General features: G+C 38.5%; 1 protein-coding gene across 4 annotated transcripts in view; it reads left to right on the forward strand.

The window, feature by feature from the left end:
• The window catches only part of EML6 (EMAP like 6), a 287,129-nt gene that overhangs the window by 154,117 nt on the left and 117,216 nt on the right, over window positions 1–15,796 (forward strand). For all 4 annotated transcript variants that reach the window (XR_009739371.1, XM_061432385.1, XM_061432384.1 and 1 more), the window contains exon 11: window positions 3,366–3,578. Coding sequence is in view for 3 of the 4 variants with exons in the window: in XM_061432385.1 (XP_061288369.1) it covers window positions 3,366–3,578 (213 nt within the window). In the remaining variant the exon portion in view is untranslated. The remainder of the gene's footprint in view (window positions 1–3,365; window positions 3,579–15,796) is intronic.

The raw sequence follows: 15,796 nt of genomic DNA on the forward strand, positions 1-15,796 counted from the left end.
CCTTCTCGATGATCCAACGGATGTTGGCAATTTGATCTCTGGTTCCTCTGCCTTTTCTAAAACCAGCTTGAACATTTGGAAGTTCTCGGTTCACATATTGCTGAAGCCTGGCTTGGAGAATTTTAAGCATCAGTTTACTAGCGTGTGAGATGAGTGCAATTGTGTGGCAGTTTGAGCATTCTTTGGCATTGCCTGTCTTTGGGATTGGAATGAAAATTGACCTTTTCCAGTCCTGTGGCCACTCCTGAGTTTTCCAAATTTGTTGGCATATTGAGTGCAGCACTTTCACAGCATCATCTTTCACAATTTGAAATAACTCAACTGGAATTCCATCACCTCCACTAGTTTTGTTCGTAGTGATGCTTCCTAAGGCCCACTTGACTTCACATTCCAGGATGTCTGGCTCTAGGTGAGTGAGCACACCATCGTGATTATCTGGGTCATGAAGACCTTTTTTGTACAGTTCTTCTGTGTATTCTTGCCACCTCTTCAATTTTTGAATAATGATTTTTTGTAATGTAAGATTAAAAATTTAATGTTTAACATAATTTTTTCATAAATTTTTATTGAAAAATCAATTTTACCATGAAATAAGGTATAACATGGGCTTCCCAGGTGGCACTAGTGGTAAAGAACCCACCTGCCAATGCATGAAATGTGAGAGGTATGGGTTGAGAAGATGCCCTGGAGAAGAGCCTGGCAACCCACTCCAGTATACTTGCCTGGAGAATCCCATGGACAGAGAAGCCTGGTGGCCTACAATCCGGCGGGTCACAAAGAATCAGACGTGACTGAAGCACACATGCATCATGCAAGGTGTAATATAATAAAATGCCAACTTTTTTTCATTTAAATTTATTTATTTTAATTGGAAATTCATCAGTTTACCATTACTGGGTGCATATTTCTTTGTGTCTGCTTTCTTTGCTTGTCTGTATTTAATATATATTTTCCTATGTGAAAAAAGACGGAACACACATTTGTCATTTGCAATAAACAAATAAACCCTGCTCAGTGAAAATATCATAATTTTCTTTCTCATCCTCCTGTTGAGTGTTTGGGCGTATTTCTAGTTTCTTTGCTGATACCCACAGTAAAACTCCAAATATCTTTGTAGAGGTGGGATTTTCTCTTCCATGTTACTTCCTTGGACTGTGTTCTTTAAGCAGGGACACTGGATCAAGAATATATTCAAACTATCAGCTCTGATTCTATGGTCTTAAAAATGGGTATAATACTATGCTAGAGTCCAGAATTGCCAGTCTGACAATGCACCAGTAATGTGCAAGAGCATTTATTCTCATAGATTGTTTCATTGAAAATGTTTGTTACTGTTGAGGGGAAAGTATGAGTTAATACACTTAATTGTCTTGATTTTGAATTTTTAAATAGTGTATCACTAAACATTTTTCCCAGCATTCCTTTTCTGTGGGCTTCCTCCTTTGTGTGCTCCCAGAGGACATCCCTTGCTAGCTGCTGGTGGAAACTGGGTATTGTGCCCTGTACTTAAGAATATAGCAAGCAAAATTGTCAGGAGTCTTTTCCCCAACCAATTATACTTCATCAAAATTTGGTAGATTTTTATCATGTAGCACTTTAAACAGCAAAGTCCGTTCATTTCTTTCATTAAATAATTGAAGCTGATTTTTTTAAAAAATCACTTCTCTGGCTCCTGGAATTATGAAAAGTAGGAGTTCAGAATAAACTTTTTAAAAACCAGAAAAAGTTGGTAACTGTGATAATATATAATTTAATAATAGTAATTTCTTCAATAACACAAAGCATAATATCATCTGTATCCAAATAATTAAGGTCAAGTAAATATCAGTTCAGTTCAGTTGCTCAGTTGTGTCTGACTCTTTGTGACCCCGTGGACTACAGCACACCAGGCTTCCCTGTCCATCACCAACTCCTGGAGCTTACTCAAACTCATGTCCATTGAGTCAGTGATGCCATCCAACCATCTCATCCTCTGTCGTCCCCTTCTCTTCCTGCCTTCAATCTTTCCCAGCATCAGGGTCTTTCCCAATGAGTCAGTTCTTGGAGTTTCAGCATCAGTCCTTCCAATGAACATTCAGGACTGATTTCCTTTAGAATGGACTTATTGGATCACCTTGCTGTCCAAGGGACTCTCAAGAGTCTTCTCCAACACCACAGTTCAAAAGCATCAATTCTTTGGCACTCAGCTTTCTTTATAGTCCAGTTCTCACATCCATATATGACTACTGGAAAAACCTTAGCTTTGACTAGACAGACATTTGTTGGCAAAGTGCCATTTCTGCTTTTTAATATGCTGTCTAGGTTGGTCATAGCTTTTCTTCCAAGGAGCAAGCAAGTCTTTTAATTTCATGGCTGCAGTCATCATCTGCAATGATTTTGGAGCCCCCCAAAATAAAGTCTGTCACTGTTTCCATTGTTTCCCCATCTATTTGCCATGAAGTGATGGGACTGGATGCCATGATCTTAGTTTTCTGAATGTTGAGTTTTAAGCCAAGTTTTTCACTTTCCTCTTTCAGTTTCATCAAGAGGCTCTTTAGTTCTTCACTTTCTGCCATAAGTAATATCATCTGCATATCTGAGATTATTGATATTTTTCCTGGAAATCTTGATTTCAGTTCGTACTTCATCCAGTCCAGCATTTCTAATGACGTACTCTGCATGTAAGTTAAATAAGCAGGGTGACAGTATACAACCTTGACATACTCCTTTTCCTATTTGGAACCAGTCTGTTGTTCCATGTCCAGTTCTAACTGTTGCTTCTTGATCTGCATACAGATTTATCAGGAAGCGGGTCAGGTGGTCTGGTATTCCCATCTGTTTAAGAATTTAGTTTGTTGTGATCCGCACAGTTCAAGGCTTTAGCATAGTCAATAAAGCAGAAGTAGATGTTTTTCTGGAACTCTCTTGCTTTTTCCATGATCCAACGGATGTTGGCAATTTGAACTCTGGTTCCTCTGCCTTTTCTAAATCTAGCTTGAACATCTGAAAGTTCACAGTTCACGTATTGCTGAAGCCTGGCTTGGAGAATTTTGAGCATTACTTTGCTAGCATGTGAGATGAGTGCAATTGTGTGGTAGTTTGAGCATTCTTTTGCATTGCCTTTCTTTGGTAGTTTGAGACATTAGATTTCAGTACAATGATCATTTCCTTTCTCATATCTTGAGTTTTGAGCATGTGCTTTCTTTAAACCCTGCTGGGGGGAAAAAATCACCAGTTGGGGAAAGAGATTATAATTTATAGTTTCCTTAGTTTATAAACATTTTAAAACAAAGGTTTTAGACTTCTTTGAGAAAAATGAATAAGTATATTCAACATGATTTTTATTTACATGTAGCATTATATTGAAGTATATTGATTATTTTCAGCTGGGAAGTCTTTAACGAGTAAAGAAGAAATCAAAGGGATTCCCTGGGCCTCCTGGACATGTGTGAAAGGCCCAGAAGTGAGTGGAATTTGGCCAAAATACACTGATGTCACTGACATCAACTCAGTGGATGCAAATTACAACAGTTCAGTGTTGGTGTCTGGAGATGATTTTGGACTGGTTAAATTGTTTAAATTTCCTTGTCTCAAAAAAGGTAAGGCCAAAAGAAATGCTTCATTGAATGAAGATTTAATCTAGGATATATATATATATATAGTGTAATTAAAGCTTATTTTCTTGATGTCCATTAGTGCAGACTATTCATTTTATCTTTATATATATATATTTACCCTTTAACACTTTTTAGTAAAGTTTGATATCTTCTGCTTTTGACATTCTGAAATATATGTGGTTTTGCAAATTTAAGTCAGCATTTGTTAACAGAGATACTAAACATTTTGTGATCCATAAACCTCACGTTTCACATTTTAAACAAGTTATATTCTATTTTATTTATATCTATGTAAATATAATAATTTAAATTATATGTTACATTAAAATATTGTAATTAAAATTCATTTATGCATTATACCTAATTATGCTTATACATAGGAAGCAAAGCTACTCCTTATAGACATATTTAAAATAAAATCTGAAAGTGATTGTTCTGGTGATAATACACTTTGTGGACTGCTTCTCATAGCACTAATTTTGCACACCAGACTAACATTAACTGGTGAAATTTTTATAGAATTATAGTTGATTTACAGTGTATTAATTTCTACTGTACAGAAAAGTGATTCTGTTTTTTATATATAGGTATGTATATCTATATATACATATAGGTAAATATACATTCTTTTTAAAATTGTTTCCCATTATGGTTTATCAGTGGAATATTGAATATAGTTCCCTGTCCTATACAGTAGGACCTTGTTGTTTATCCATTCTACCTATATATTATAGTTTACATCTGCTAATCCCAAACTCCCAATATGTTCCTTCCCCAACTCCCCTCCCACTTGGCAACCACAAGTCTGTTCTTCATGTCTAGGAGTCTACTTCTGTTTGGTAGATAAGTTCATTTGTATCATATTTTAGATTCTGTATATAAGTGATATCACATGGTCTTTTTCTCTTTCTGACTTAACCCCGCTTAGTTTGGTCATCTCTAGATCCATCCATGTTGCTGCAAATGGCATTATTTCATTCTTTTTATGGCTGAGTAGTATTCCATTGTGTACATTACCCATCTTCTGTATCCATTCATCTGTTGATGGACATTTAGATTGTTTCCATGTCTTGGTTTTTGTGAATAGTGTTACTATAAACATTGGGGTGCATGTATCTTTTTGAATTGTAGTTTTGTCTGAATATATGTCCAGGAGTGGGATTGCAGGATCATACGGTAGTTCTGTCTTTAGTTTTTGGAGGAACCTTCATAACTGTTTCCCATTGTAGTTGTACCAACTTACTTACCCACCAACAGTGTAGAAGGGTTTCATTTTCTCCACACACTCTCCAGCATTTGTTGTCTGTAGACTTTTTAGTGATGGCCATTTAGTGAAGTGGTACCTCACTGCAGTTTTAGTTTGCCCACTCCAGTACTTTTGCCTGGAAAATCCCATGGACGGAGGAGTCTGGTGGGCTGCAGTCCATGGGGTCGCTGGAGTCGGACACGACTGAGCAACTTCACTTTCACTTTTCACTTTCATGCATTGGAGCAGGAAATGGCAACCCACTCCAGTGTTCTTGCCTGGAGAATCCCAGGGACGGGGGAGCCTGGTGGGCTGCTGTCTATGGGGTCGCACAGAGTCGGACATGACTGAAGCGACTTAGCAGTAGCAGTAATTAGCAGAACTGAACATCTCTTCATGTGCCTGGTGGCCACCTGTATGTCTTCCTTCGAAAAATGTTTATTTACATCTTCCACCCTTTTTCGTTGTTTGTTTTTTCGTCGTTGAGTTTTATGACCTGTTTATGTATTTTGGAATTTAAGCCCTTGTTGGTTGCATCATTTGTAAATATTTTCTCCCAGTGTGCAAATTTGTCTTTTCATCTTGTTTATGGTTTTCTTTGTTGTGCAAAACTTGTAAGTTTGGTTAGGTCCCATTTGTTTATTTTTGCTTTGGAGAGACTGATAACCGGTGACATTTTTGAGAGAGAAATTTGACTCAAAACCCTTTCTGCCGTTGCATCTTGTTCTTTTGTTTTATTGTTGTCACTTCAATTTTTCTGGCACCTCAGGCTTTGTAGAATGTGGCTGAGTTAATTATGTAATGATCCTGTCCTCTTCTCCCTTCAAAAGTTTTGGCAAATCCTATACACAGGTTTTTCTGAGACTCCCCACCTGTACCCTGAAAATCTGATTTTGGGAAAGTAATCAGTAGGCGTATGCTGTTGCATAAAATGCATGTCACTTGAATGATTTTTAGATTAAGCATGGAAAGAGACTGAAAATGTAATCAGAAAGTTTTTTCAGCTAACTGGCAGTTTCGAAGCAGTGAATTTTGGTACAAAATTGAACATAAAGTGCATAGGAGAAGCAACCATCACTTCCACTTGACAAGATGACCATCAGTTTAAAATGCTTGAGGAACAAGATGGCAGAGGGGTAGGTGGACATGGAGTACAACTCTCCCCACGGATGTGTCAGGAATACACCTTCAGACACAGAACTGCATGCAGAACACCAGCTGAAAGTGGACAGGAGTACCTGATCAGCAGAAAAGAATATATAGACCCACCTGAAACTCGGTAGGATGAAGGAACTAGGGGGAAAACAGGAGCGTTAGTAGGACTGGACCTGCCCTCAGCCGGTGGGGGAACTGAAGCAGGGGTCTGATCCCCACATCCGGACAGTTGTCTGAGTCAGAGGAGAAACATTAAGGCTCAGAGGGAAACAGCCTAAATGGAATGAGAATCAGACAGTCCTTGCCACAGCCATACATACCCTAGATGGCATAGTGGCTGGAAGCTGGAGTTTAGGGATTGTGGAGCAATCCCAGGGCAAGGGCTGCTGTTGACTGTGGAGAGACAGATCGAGGGAATGTGAGGAAGGAGATTGTGGTGGGAAGTGCCCGTGGAGGAAAGCCAGCAGCCATGGAAGCAGGTTGATGCTGCTGAGTCATGAGTAGTGGGGGGAGCCATCACCATAGCCTCTCTCCCCCCATCACCATAGCCTCTCCCCAGACAGAACCCCTGCGACTCAAGCAGCTGTACCACCTCCACACCTGGCCCTCACAGGGGCAAACCCAAGTCCTTCAGGGCAGCCTCAGGAGCAAACTCCAGTGGATGACTCATATCCAGAAGTGGAAATAAAACCACAATTGTAACCCAGGGGCAGTGTGACTAAGGAAGAAGACCCAAAACCCTCCCACCAGCTGTACAAACTGCAGATTAAGTCCACACGATCAACTAGGCAGACACTGTGTCTGTGGAATATATAAAAGGTCATTGAGAGCCCCTGCAAAACAAAATGCACTAGTTCTGATAGCTGTGGACATTGGAGGCAAGAACACAGAATAGGAGCAGATTAGAATCTGAGCTGCCCCCACAGCAGGTCCAGAGATCAGCACAGTGTTAGAGGGCGTCCTAGGGAGGTGAAGTGGCCTGTGACTCCCAGCAAGGGAAAGGACTCTGACAGCAGTGACTCAAGAAAAACATTTATTTTCTTATGTTTTGACTTGTTCTGTAGATTCTTTTGGATTTTTTTTTTCTTTTTTCCCCGCTTCTGTTGTAGTTGTTGATTTTATTGGCACTATGAAATCTAACTAGCTTTTAAGGTTGTTTTTTTTTCCTCAGTCATATTTTTTATTGTTGTTATAAACCTCTAGCTCTATATTGGGCTTTTGCAGTTCTGGGGAGTTGTTTTCTTTGTTTCTCTTCTCTTTTTTTAATTTTAGTTTTTTAAACCTATTATTATTTTTCTGCATTTATTCCTTAGTTTGCTTTTCTTACTGTTCTTTTCCCCTTGCAGTTAATCTTTAATATATATATAAATCTTCTTTATCTACCTCTATTTAGCTTTGCATATCAATTCTTTCTTTCTTTTCTTCCTTTCCTTTAGTCTCAACACATTTGATAATTTTATTTTCATCGCTTTATACCCCAGTTGGCACCTTGCTTTAATCTTGTTTTCCACTTTGTACTTTAGTTTTGTTCAGTTCAGTTCAGTCGCTCAGTTGTGTCTGACTCTTTGCGACCCCATGAGCCGCAGCATGCCAGGCCTCCCTGTCCATCACAAACTCCCAGAGTTTATCCAAACTCATGTCCATTGAGTCGGTGATGCCATCTAACCGTCTCATCCTCTGTCTTCCCCTTTTCCTCCTGCCCTCAATCTTTCCCAGCATCAGGGTCATTTCAGTTGAGTCAGCTCTTTTCATCAGGTGGCCAAAGTATTGGAGTTTCAGCTTCAACATCAGTCCTTCCAATGAACACCCAGGACTGATCTCTAGAATGGACTGGTAGATCTCCTTGCAGTCCAAGGGACTCTCAAGAGTCTTCTCCAACACCACAGTTCAAAAGCAACAATTCTTCAGCACTCACCTTTCTTTATAGTCCAACTCTCACATGCATACATGACTACTGGAAAAACCATAGCCTTAACTAGATGGACCTTTGTTGACAAAGTAATGTCTCTGCTTTTTAATATGCTGTCTAGGTTGGTCATAACTTTCCTTCCAAGGAGCAAGCAAGTCTTTTAATTTCATGGTTGCAATCACCATCTGCAGTGATTTTGGAGCCCCCCAAAATAAAGTCAGACACTGTTTCCACAGTTTCCCTATGTATTTGCCATGAAGTAATGGGACCGGATGCCATGATCTTAGTTTTCTGAATGTTGAGCTCTAAGCCAACTTTTTCACTCTCCTCTTTCACTTTCATCAAGAGGCTTTTTAGTTCCTCTTCACTTTCTGCCATAAGGGTGGTATCATCTGCATATCTGAGGTTATTGATATTTCCCCTGGCAGTCTTGATTCCAGCTTCTGCTTCTTCCAGCCCAGAGTTTCTCATCAGGTACTCCGCATATAAGTTAAATAAGCAGGGTGACAATATACAGCTTTGACGTACTCCTTTTCCTATTTGGAACCAGTCTGTTGTTCCATGTCCATTTCTCACTGTTGCTTCCTGACTTGCATACAGCTTTCTCAAGAGGCAGGTCAGGTGGTCTGGTATTCCCATCTCTTTCAGAATTTTCCACAGTTTATTGTGATCCACACAGTCAAAGGCTTTGGCATAGTCAATAAAGCAGAAATAGATGTTTTTCTGGAACTCTCTTGCTTTTTCAATGATCCAGTGGATGTTGGCAATTTGATCTCTGGTTCCTCTGCCTTTTCTAAAACCAGCTTGAATATCTGGAAGTTCACGTATTGCTGAAGTCTGGCTTGAAGAATTTTAAGCATCACTTTACTAGCGTGTGAGATGAGTGCAATTGTGCGGTAGTTTGAGCATTCTTTGGCATTGCCTTCCTTTGGGATTGGAATGAAAACTGACCTTTTCCAGTCCTGTGGCCACTGCCGAGTTTTCCAAATTTGTTGGCATATTGACTGTGGCACTTTCACAGCATCATCTTTCAGGATTTGAAAGAGCTCAACTGGAATTCCATCACCTCCACTAGCTTTGTTTGTAGTGATACTTACTAAGACCCACTTGACTTCACATTCCAGGATGTCTGGCTCTAGGTGAGTGATCACACCATCGTGATTATCTGGGTCATGAAGATCTTTTTTGTACAGTTCTTCTGTGTATTTTAGCCACCTCTTCTTAATATCTTCTGCTTCTGTTAGGTCCATATGATTTCTGTCCTTTATTGAGCCCATCTTTGCGTGAAATGTTCCCTTGATATCTCTAATTTTCTTGAAGAGATCTCTAGTCTTTCGCATTCTGTTATTTTCCTCTATTTCTTTGCATTGATCACTGAGGAAGGCTTTCTTATCTCTCCTTGCTATTCTTTGGAACTCTACATTCAGATGGGTGTATCTTTTCTTTTCTCTTTTGCTTTTCATTTCTCTTCTTTTCACAGCTATTTGTAAGGCCTCCTCAGACAGCCATTTTGCTTTTATGCATTTCTTTTTCTTGGGGATGGTCTTGTTTCCTGTCTCCTGTACAATGTCACGAACCTCTTCCATAGTTCATCAGACACTCTATCAGATCTAGGCCCTTAAATCTATTTCTCATTTCTACTGTATAATCATAAGGGATTTGATTTAGGTCATACCTGAATGGTCTAGTGGTTTTCCCCACTTTCTTCAATTTAAGTCTGAATTTGGCAATAAGGAGTTCATGGTCTGAGCCACAGTCAGCTCCTGGTCTTGTTTTTGCTGACTGTATAGAGCTTCTCCATCTTTGGCTGCAAAGAATATAATCAGTCTGATTTCAGTGTTGGCCATCTGGTGATGTCCATGTGTAGAGTATTCTCTTGTGTTGTTGGAAGAGGGTGTTTGCTATGATCAATGTGTTCTCTTGGCAAAACTCTATTAGGCTTTGCCCTGCTTCATTCTGTACTCCAAGGCCAAATTTGCCTGTTACTCCAGGTGTTTCTTGGCTTCCTACTTTTGCATTCCAGTCCCCTGTAATGAAAAGGACATCTTTTTTGGGTGTTAGTTCTAAAAGGTCTTGTAGGTCTTCATAGAACCATTCCACTTCAGCTTCTTCAGCATGACTGGTCAGGGCATAGACTTGGATTACCATGATATTGAATGGTTTGCCTTGGAAATGAGAGATCATTCTGTTTTTGAGATTGCATCCAAGTACTGCATTTCAGACTCTTCTGGTGACTATAATGGCTACTCCATTTATTCTAAGGGATTCTTACCCACAGTAGTAGATATAATGGTCATCTGAGTTAAATTCACCCATTCCAGTCCATTTTAGTTTGCTAATTCCTAGAATGTTGATGTTTACTTTTGCCATCTCCTGTTTGACCACTTCCAGTTTGCCTTGATTCATGGACCTAACATGCCAGGTTCCTATGCAATATTGCTCTTTACAGCATTGGACCTTGCTTGTATCACCAGTCACATCCACAAGTGGGTGTTGTTTTTGCTTTGGCTCTATCCGTTCATTCTTTCTGGAGTTATTTCTCCACTGATCTCCACTATCATATTGGGCAACTACCGACCTGGGGAGTTCCCCTTTCTCTGTCCTATCTTTTTGCCTTTTCATACTGTTCATGGGGTTCTCAAGCAAGAATACTGAAGTGGTTTGCCATTCCCTTCTCCAGCAGACCACATTCTGTGAGACCTCTCCACCATGACCCATCCATCTTGAGTGGCCCCATATGGCATGGCTTAATTTCACTGAGTTAGACAAGGCTGTGGACCATGTGATCAGATTGGTTAGTTTTCTGATTGTGGTTTCACATTTCAGTCTGCCCTCTGATGCCGTCTCTCACCACCTACCATCTTACTTGGGTTTCTCTTACCTTGGATGTGGGGTATCTCTTCATGGCTGATCCAGCAAAGCACAGCCATTGCTCCTTACCTTGGATGTTGAGTATCTCCTCTCAGCCCCCACTCCTGACCTTGAAGGTGGGGCATCTCCTCTCGGCTACGGCACCTGTCCTCGGGCATGGGGTACCTCCTCTCGGCCATTCCTGCGCTGAGCAGCCACCGCTCCTGCTTAGGTTTGTTCTGGTAGATATAATTTGCCAGGTCAATCTATTGTACTTTATTTTTGTTGGACTGTTTTGATTTTGCTTATGGGTGTATATGTATATGTGTATATTCAGTCACACTTTTTATTGTTGTTATAAACCTTTGCCTCTACATTGGACCTTTGCAGTTCTGTGGAGTTTTCCTTTTTTTTTTTCTTTTCTCTATTTTATAATTTTAATTTTTAATGTTCTTAAACCTATTATATTTTTTCTACATTGATTCCTTTGTTTGCCTTTCCTACTGTTCTTTTCCCCTTGCAGTTAATCTTCAATGTATGTAAATCTTCTTCATCTACCTCTATTTAACTTTGCATATCTTTTCTTTCTTTCTTTCTTTTCTTTCTTTCCTTTCCTCTCAACATATATGTTAGTTTTGTTTTCATTACTTTATTCCTCACTTGGCACCTTGCTTTAATTTTATTTTCCAGTTTGTGCTTTAGTTAGTTTTATTCTTAACTGGTAAATATAATTTTTTATTTCCTTTGTTTGCCAGGTCAGTCTACTTTATTTTTGTTGGACTGTTTTGACTTTGCTCATAGGTGTATATGTGTATATCTATTATTTTAATTATTATTTGCCTGATTTTGTAACTGCCATTTGTCTGGGGTTCATCTTTGGTTTCTTGTTTTGGGATTTTTGTTTTAATCTCACTTAATGCCATAACAAGCCACTTGTGGAATCTTTGTTCCTGACCAGAGGTCAAGCTCTGAGCCTTTGGAGTGGGAGCACTGACTCCAAGACCCTAGACTACCAGAGAACTAACACTAAGGAGTATCAAATAGTGAGAACTCACACAAAGACCCAGCATCACCCAACCACCAATAACACCCTGTGCAGGACCCCTCATCTAAACAAAAGGAAAAAAGGAAAGGAAAGTGAAGTCGCTCAGTCATGTCCGACTCTTTGCAACCCCATGGACTGTAGCTTACCAGGCTCCTCTGTCAATGGGATTTTCCAGGCAATAGTACTGGGGTGGATTGCCATTTCCTTCTCCAGGGGAGCTTCCTGACCCAGGGATCAAACCTGGGTCTCCCGCACTGTAGACAGCTGCTTTACTGTCTGAGCCACCAGGGAAGTCCAAACAAAACAAAAATACAAACCCAATCATCAGCAGACAGGATTACCACCTCACTCAGCCTTGCCCATCAGAGGAAAAACAAACAAACAAAAACTCAGCACAAATCCCACCCTATAAGAAGCTTAGACAAACCACTGGACCAACCTTAGAGGGCAGAAACCAAAAGGAAAAAAGAATTCAGCCTTGAAGGCTGGGAAAAGGAGACCTCAAACTCAATAAGTTAAAAAGAAAATAATGAAAAAGCAGAGAGATACTACACAAATGAAGGAACAAACTAGAAACACAAAAGTCCAAATAAATGAAGAGGAAATAGACAAACCACCTGAAAAAGAATTCAGAATAATGATGGCAAAGATGATGAAAAACCTTGAAAGCAAAATGGAGAAAATGCAAGAATCAATTAACAAAGACCTAGAAGAATTAAAGAATAAACACGCAGAGACAACACAATTCCTGAAATTTAAAATATTCTAGAAAGAATCAATAGCAGAATATCTGAAGCAGAAGAAAGAATCAGTGAGCTGGAAGATAAAATGGTGGAAACAACTTCTGAAGAGCAGAATAAAGTAAAAAGACTGAAAAGAACTGAGGATAGTCTCAGAGACCTCTGGGACAATATCAAATGCACCAACATTCAAATTATAGGGGTCCCAGAAGAAGAAGAGAAGAAGAAAGGGTATGAGAAAATTTTTGAAGAGATTATAGTTGAAAATTTCCTCAACACAGAAAAGGGAAATAATCAAGTCCAAGAGGCACAAAGAGCCCGATACAGGATAAACCCAAGGAGAAACACACCAAGACACATACTAATCAAAATAACAAAGTCTAAACAAAAGAAAGAATATCAAAAGCAGCAAGGGAGAAGCAACAAGAAACTTGCAAGGGAAACCCCATACGCTTAACAGCTGATCTTTCAGCAGAAACTCTGCAGGCCAGAAGGGAATGGCAGGATATATTTAAAGTACTGAAAGGGAAAAATCTACAACCAAGATTACTGTACCTGGCAAGGATCTCATTCAAAATTGATGGAGAAATCAAAAGCTTTTCAGATAAGCAAAGTTAAGAGAATTCAGTACCACCAAATCAGCTTTACAACAAATATTAAATGGACTTATATAGTCAAGAAATATAAGAGAAGAAAAAAGATCTACAAAATCAACCCCAAACAATCAAGAAAATGGCAATAGGAACATATATATCAATAATTACTTTAAATGTAAATGGATTAAATGCTCCACCCAAAAGACACAAACTGGCTGAATGGATACAAAAACAAGATCCATATATATGCTGTGTAACAAGAAACCCACTTCAGACCTAAAGACACATATAGACTGAAAGTGAGAGGATGGAAAAATATATTCCATGCAAATGGGAAGCAAAAGAAAGCTGGAGTAGCAATCCCCATATCAGACAAAATAGACCTTAAAATAAAGAAGATTATAAGAGATAAGAAAGGACACTACATAATGATCAAGGGATCAATCCAAGAGGAAGACACAACAATTGTAAATATCTATGCACCCAACATAGGAGCACCTCAATACATAAGACAAACACTAACAGACATAAAAGGGGAAGTTGACAGTAACACAATAATAGTAGGAGACTTTAACACCCCATTCACACCAATGGACAGACCATCAAAACAGAAAATTAATAAGGAAACACAAGTCTTAAATGATACATTAGATGAGATGGATCTCATTGGTATCTTCAGGACATTCCATCCAAATGCAGAAGAATACACCTTCATCTCAAGTGAACATGGAACATTCTCCAGGATAGACCATATCTTGGGTCACAAATCAAACCTCTGTAAATTTAAGAAAATTGAAATGGTATCAAGCATCTTCTGCAACCACAATGCTATGAGACTAGGTATCAATTATAAGAAAAAAAACTGTAAGAAACAAAAACACATGGAGATTAAACAACATGTTTCTGAATAACCAACAGGTTCCTGAGGAAATCAAAAGGGAAATTAAAAAATTTCTGGAAACAAATGACAATGAAAACACAGAAACTCACAACCTATGGGATGCAGCAAAAGCAGTCCTAAGAGAGAAGTTTATAGCAATACAATCCTACCTCAAGAAACAAGAAAAACACCAAATAGCCTAACTTTATATCTAAAATAACTGGAAAAAGAAGAACAAAAAACCCCCAGAATTAGTAGAAGGAAAAAAATAATAAAGATCTGAGCAGAAATAAATGAAAAATAAAGAAACAATAGTAAAGATTAATAAAACTAAAAGCTGGTTCTTTGAGAAGATAAACAAAATCAACAAACCTTTAGCCAGACTCATCAAGAAAAAAAGAATCAAACCAACAAAATTAGAAATGAGAAAGGAGAGGTTAAAACAGACAATGCAGAAATACAAAAGATTATAAGAGACTGTTATGAACAACTATATGTCAATAAAATGGATAACCTGGAAGAAATGGACAGATTCTTAGAAAAGTTCAATCTTCCAAGACTGAACCAGGAAGAAATAGAAATTATGAACAACTCAATTACAAGCACTGAAACCGAAGCTGGGATCAAAAATCTCCCAGCAAAATCAAAAGCCCAGGACCAGATGGCTTCACAGGAGAATTCTGTCTAACATTTAGAGAAGAGCAAATGCCCATCCTTCTAAAACTCTCAAAAAATTGCAGAGGAAGGATCACTTCCAAACTCATTCTACAAGGTCACCATCACCCTGATACCAAAATCAGACAAAGACAACACACAAAAAAAACAGAACTACAGGCCAATATCACTGATGAACATAGATGCAAAAATTCCCAACAAAATTTTAGCAAACAGAATTCAGCAGCACATCAAAAAGCTCATACACCATGATCAAGTTGGGTTTATCCCAGGAATGCAAGGATTCTTCAGTATACGCAAATCAGTCAATGTGATATACCATATTAACAAACTGAAAGATAAAAACCATATCACCATCTCAATAGATGCAGAAAAAGCCTTTGACAAAATTCAGCAGCCATTTATGATTAAAACTCTTCAAAAAATGGGCATAGAAGGAACCTACGTCAACAAAGTAAGGGCAATATACAAACGTCCTCAATGGTGATAAACTGAAAACATCTTCCCTAAGATCAGGAACAAGACAAGGGTGTCCAATTTCACCACTGTTATTCAACATAATTCTGGAAGTCCTAGCAATCAGAGAAGAAAAAGAAAGGGAATCCAAATCGGAAAAGAAGAAGTAAATCTCTCACTGTTTGCAGATGACATGATACTGTACATAGAAAACACTAAAGATAGTATCAGAAAATTACTAGAGCTAATCAGTGAATTTAGAAAAGTTGCAGGATACAAAATCAATACACAGAAATCACTTGCATTTCTATATACTAACAATGAAAAATCAGAAAGAGAAATTAAGGAATCAATCCCATTCACCATTGCAACAAAAAGAATTAAATATCTAAGAATAAACTTACCTAAGGAGACAAAAGAACTGTACAAAGAAAATTATAAGACACTAACAAAAGAAATCAAAGATGACATAAACAGATGGAGAGATATTCCATGTTCCTGGGTAGGAAGAATCAATATTATGAAAATGATTATACTACCAAATGCAATCTACAGATTCAATGCAATCCCTATCAAATTACCAATGGCATTTTTCACAGAACTAGAACAAAAAATTTCACAATTCATATGGAAACACAAAAGACCCTG

This window comes from Bos javanicus, chromosome 11 (genome assembly GCF_032452875.1).
Source record: "Bos javanicus breed banteng chromosome 11, ARS-OSU_banteng_1.0, whole genome shotgun sequence".
In the NCBI taxonomy this organism is placed as follows: domain Eukaryota; kingdom Metazoa; phylum Chordata; class Mammalia; order Artiodactyla; family Bovidae; genus Bos; species Bos javanicus.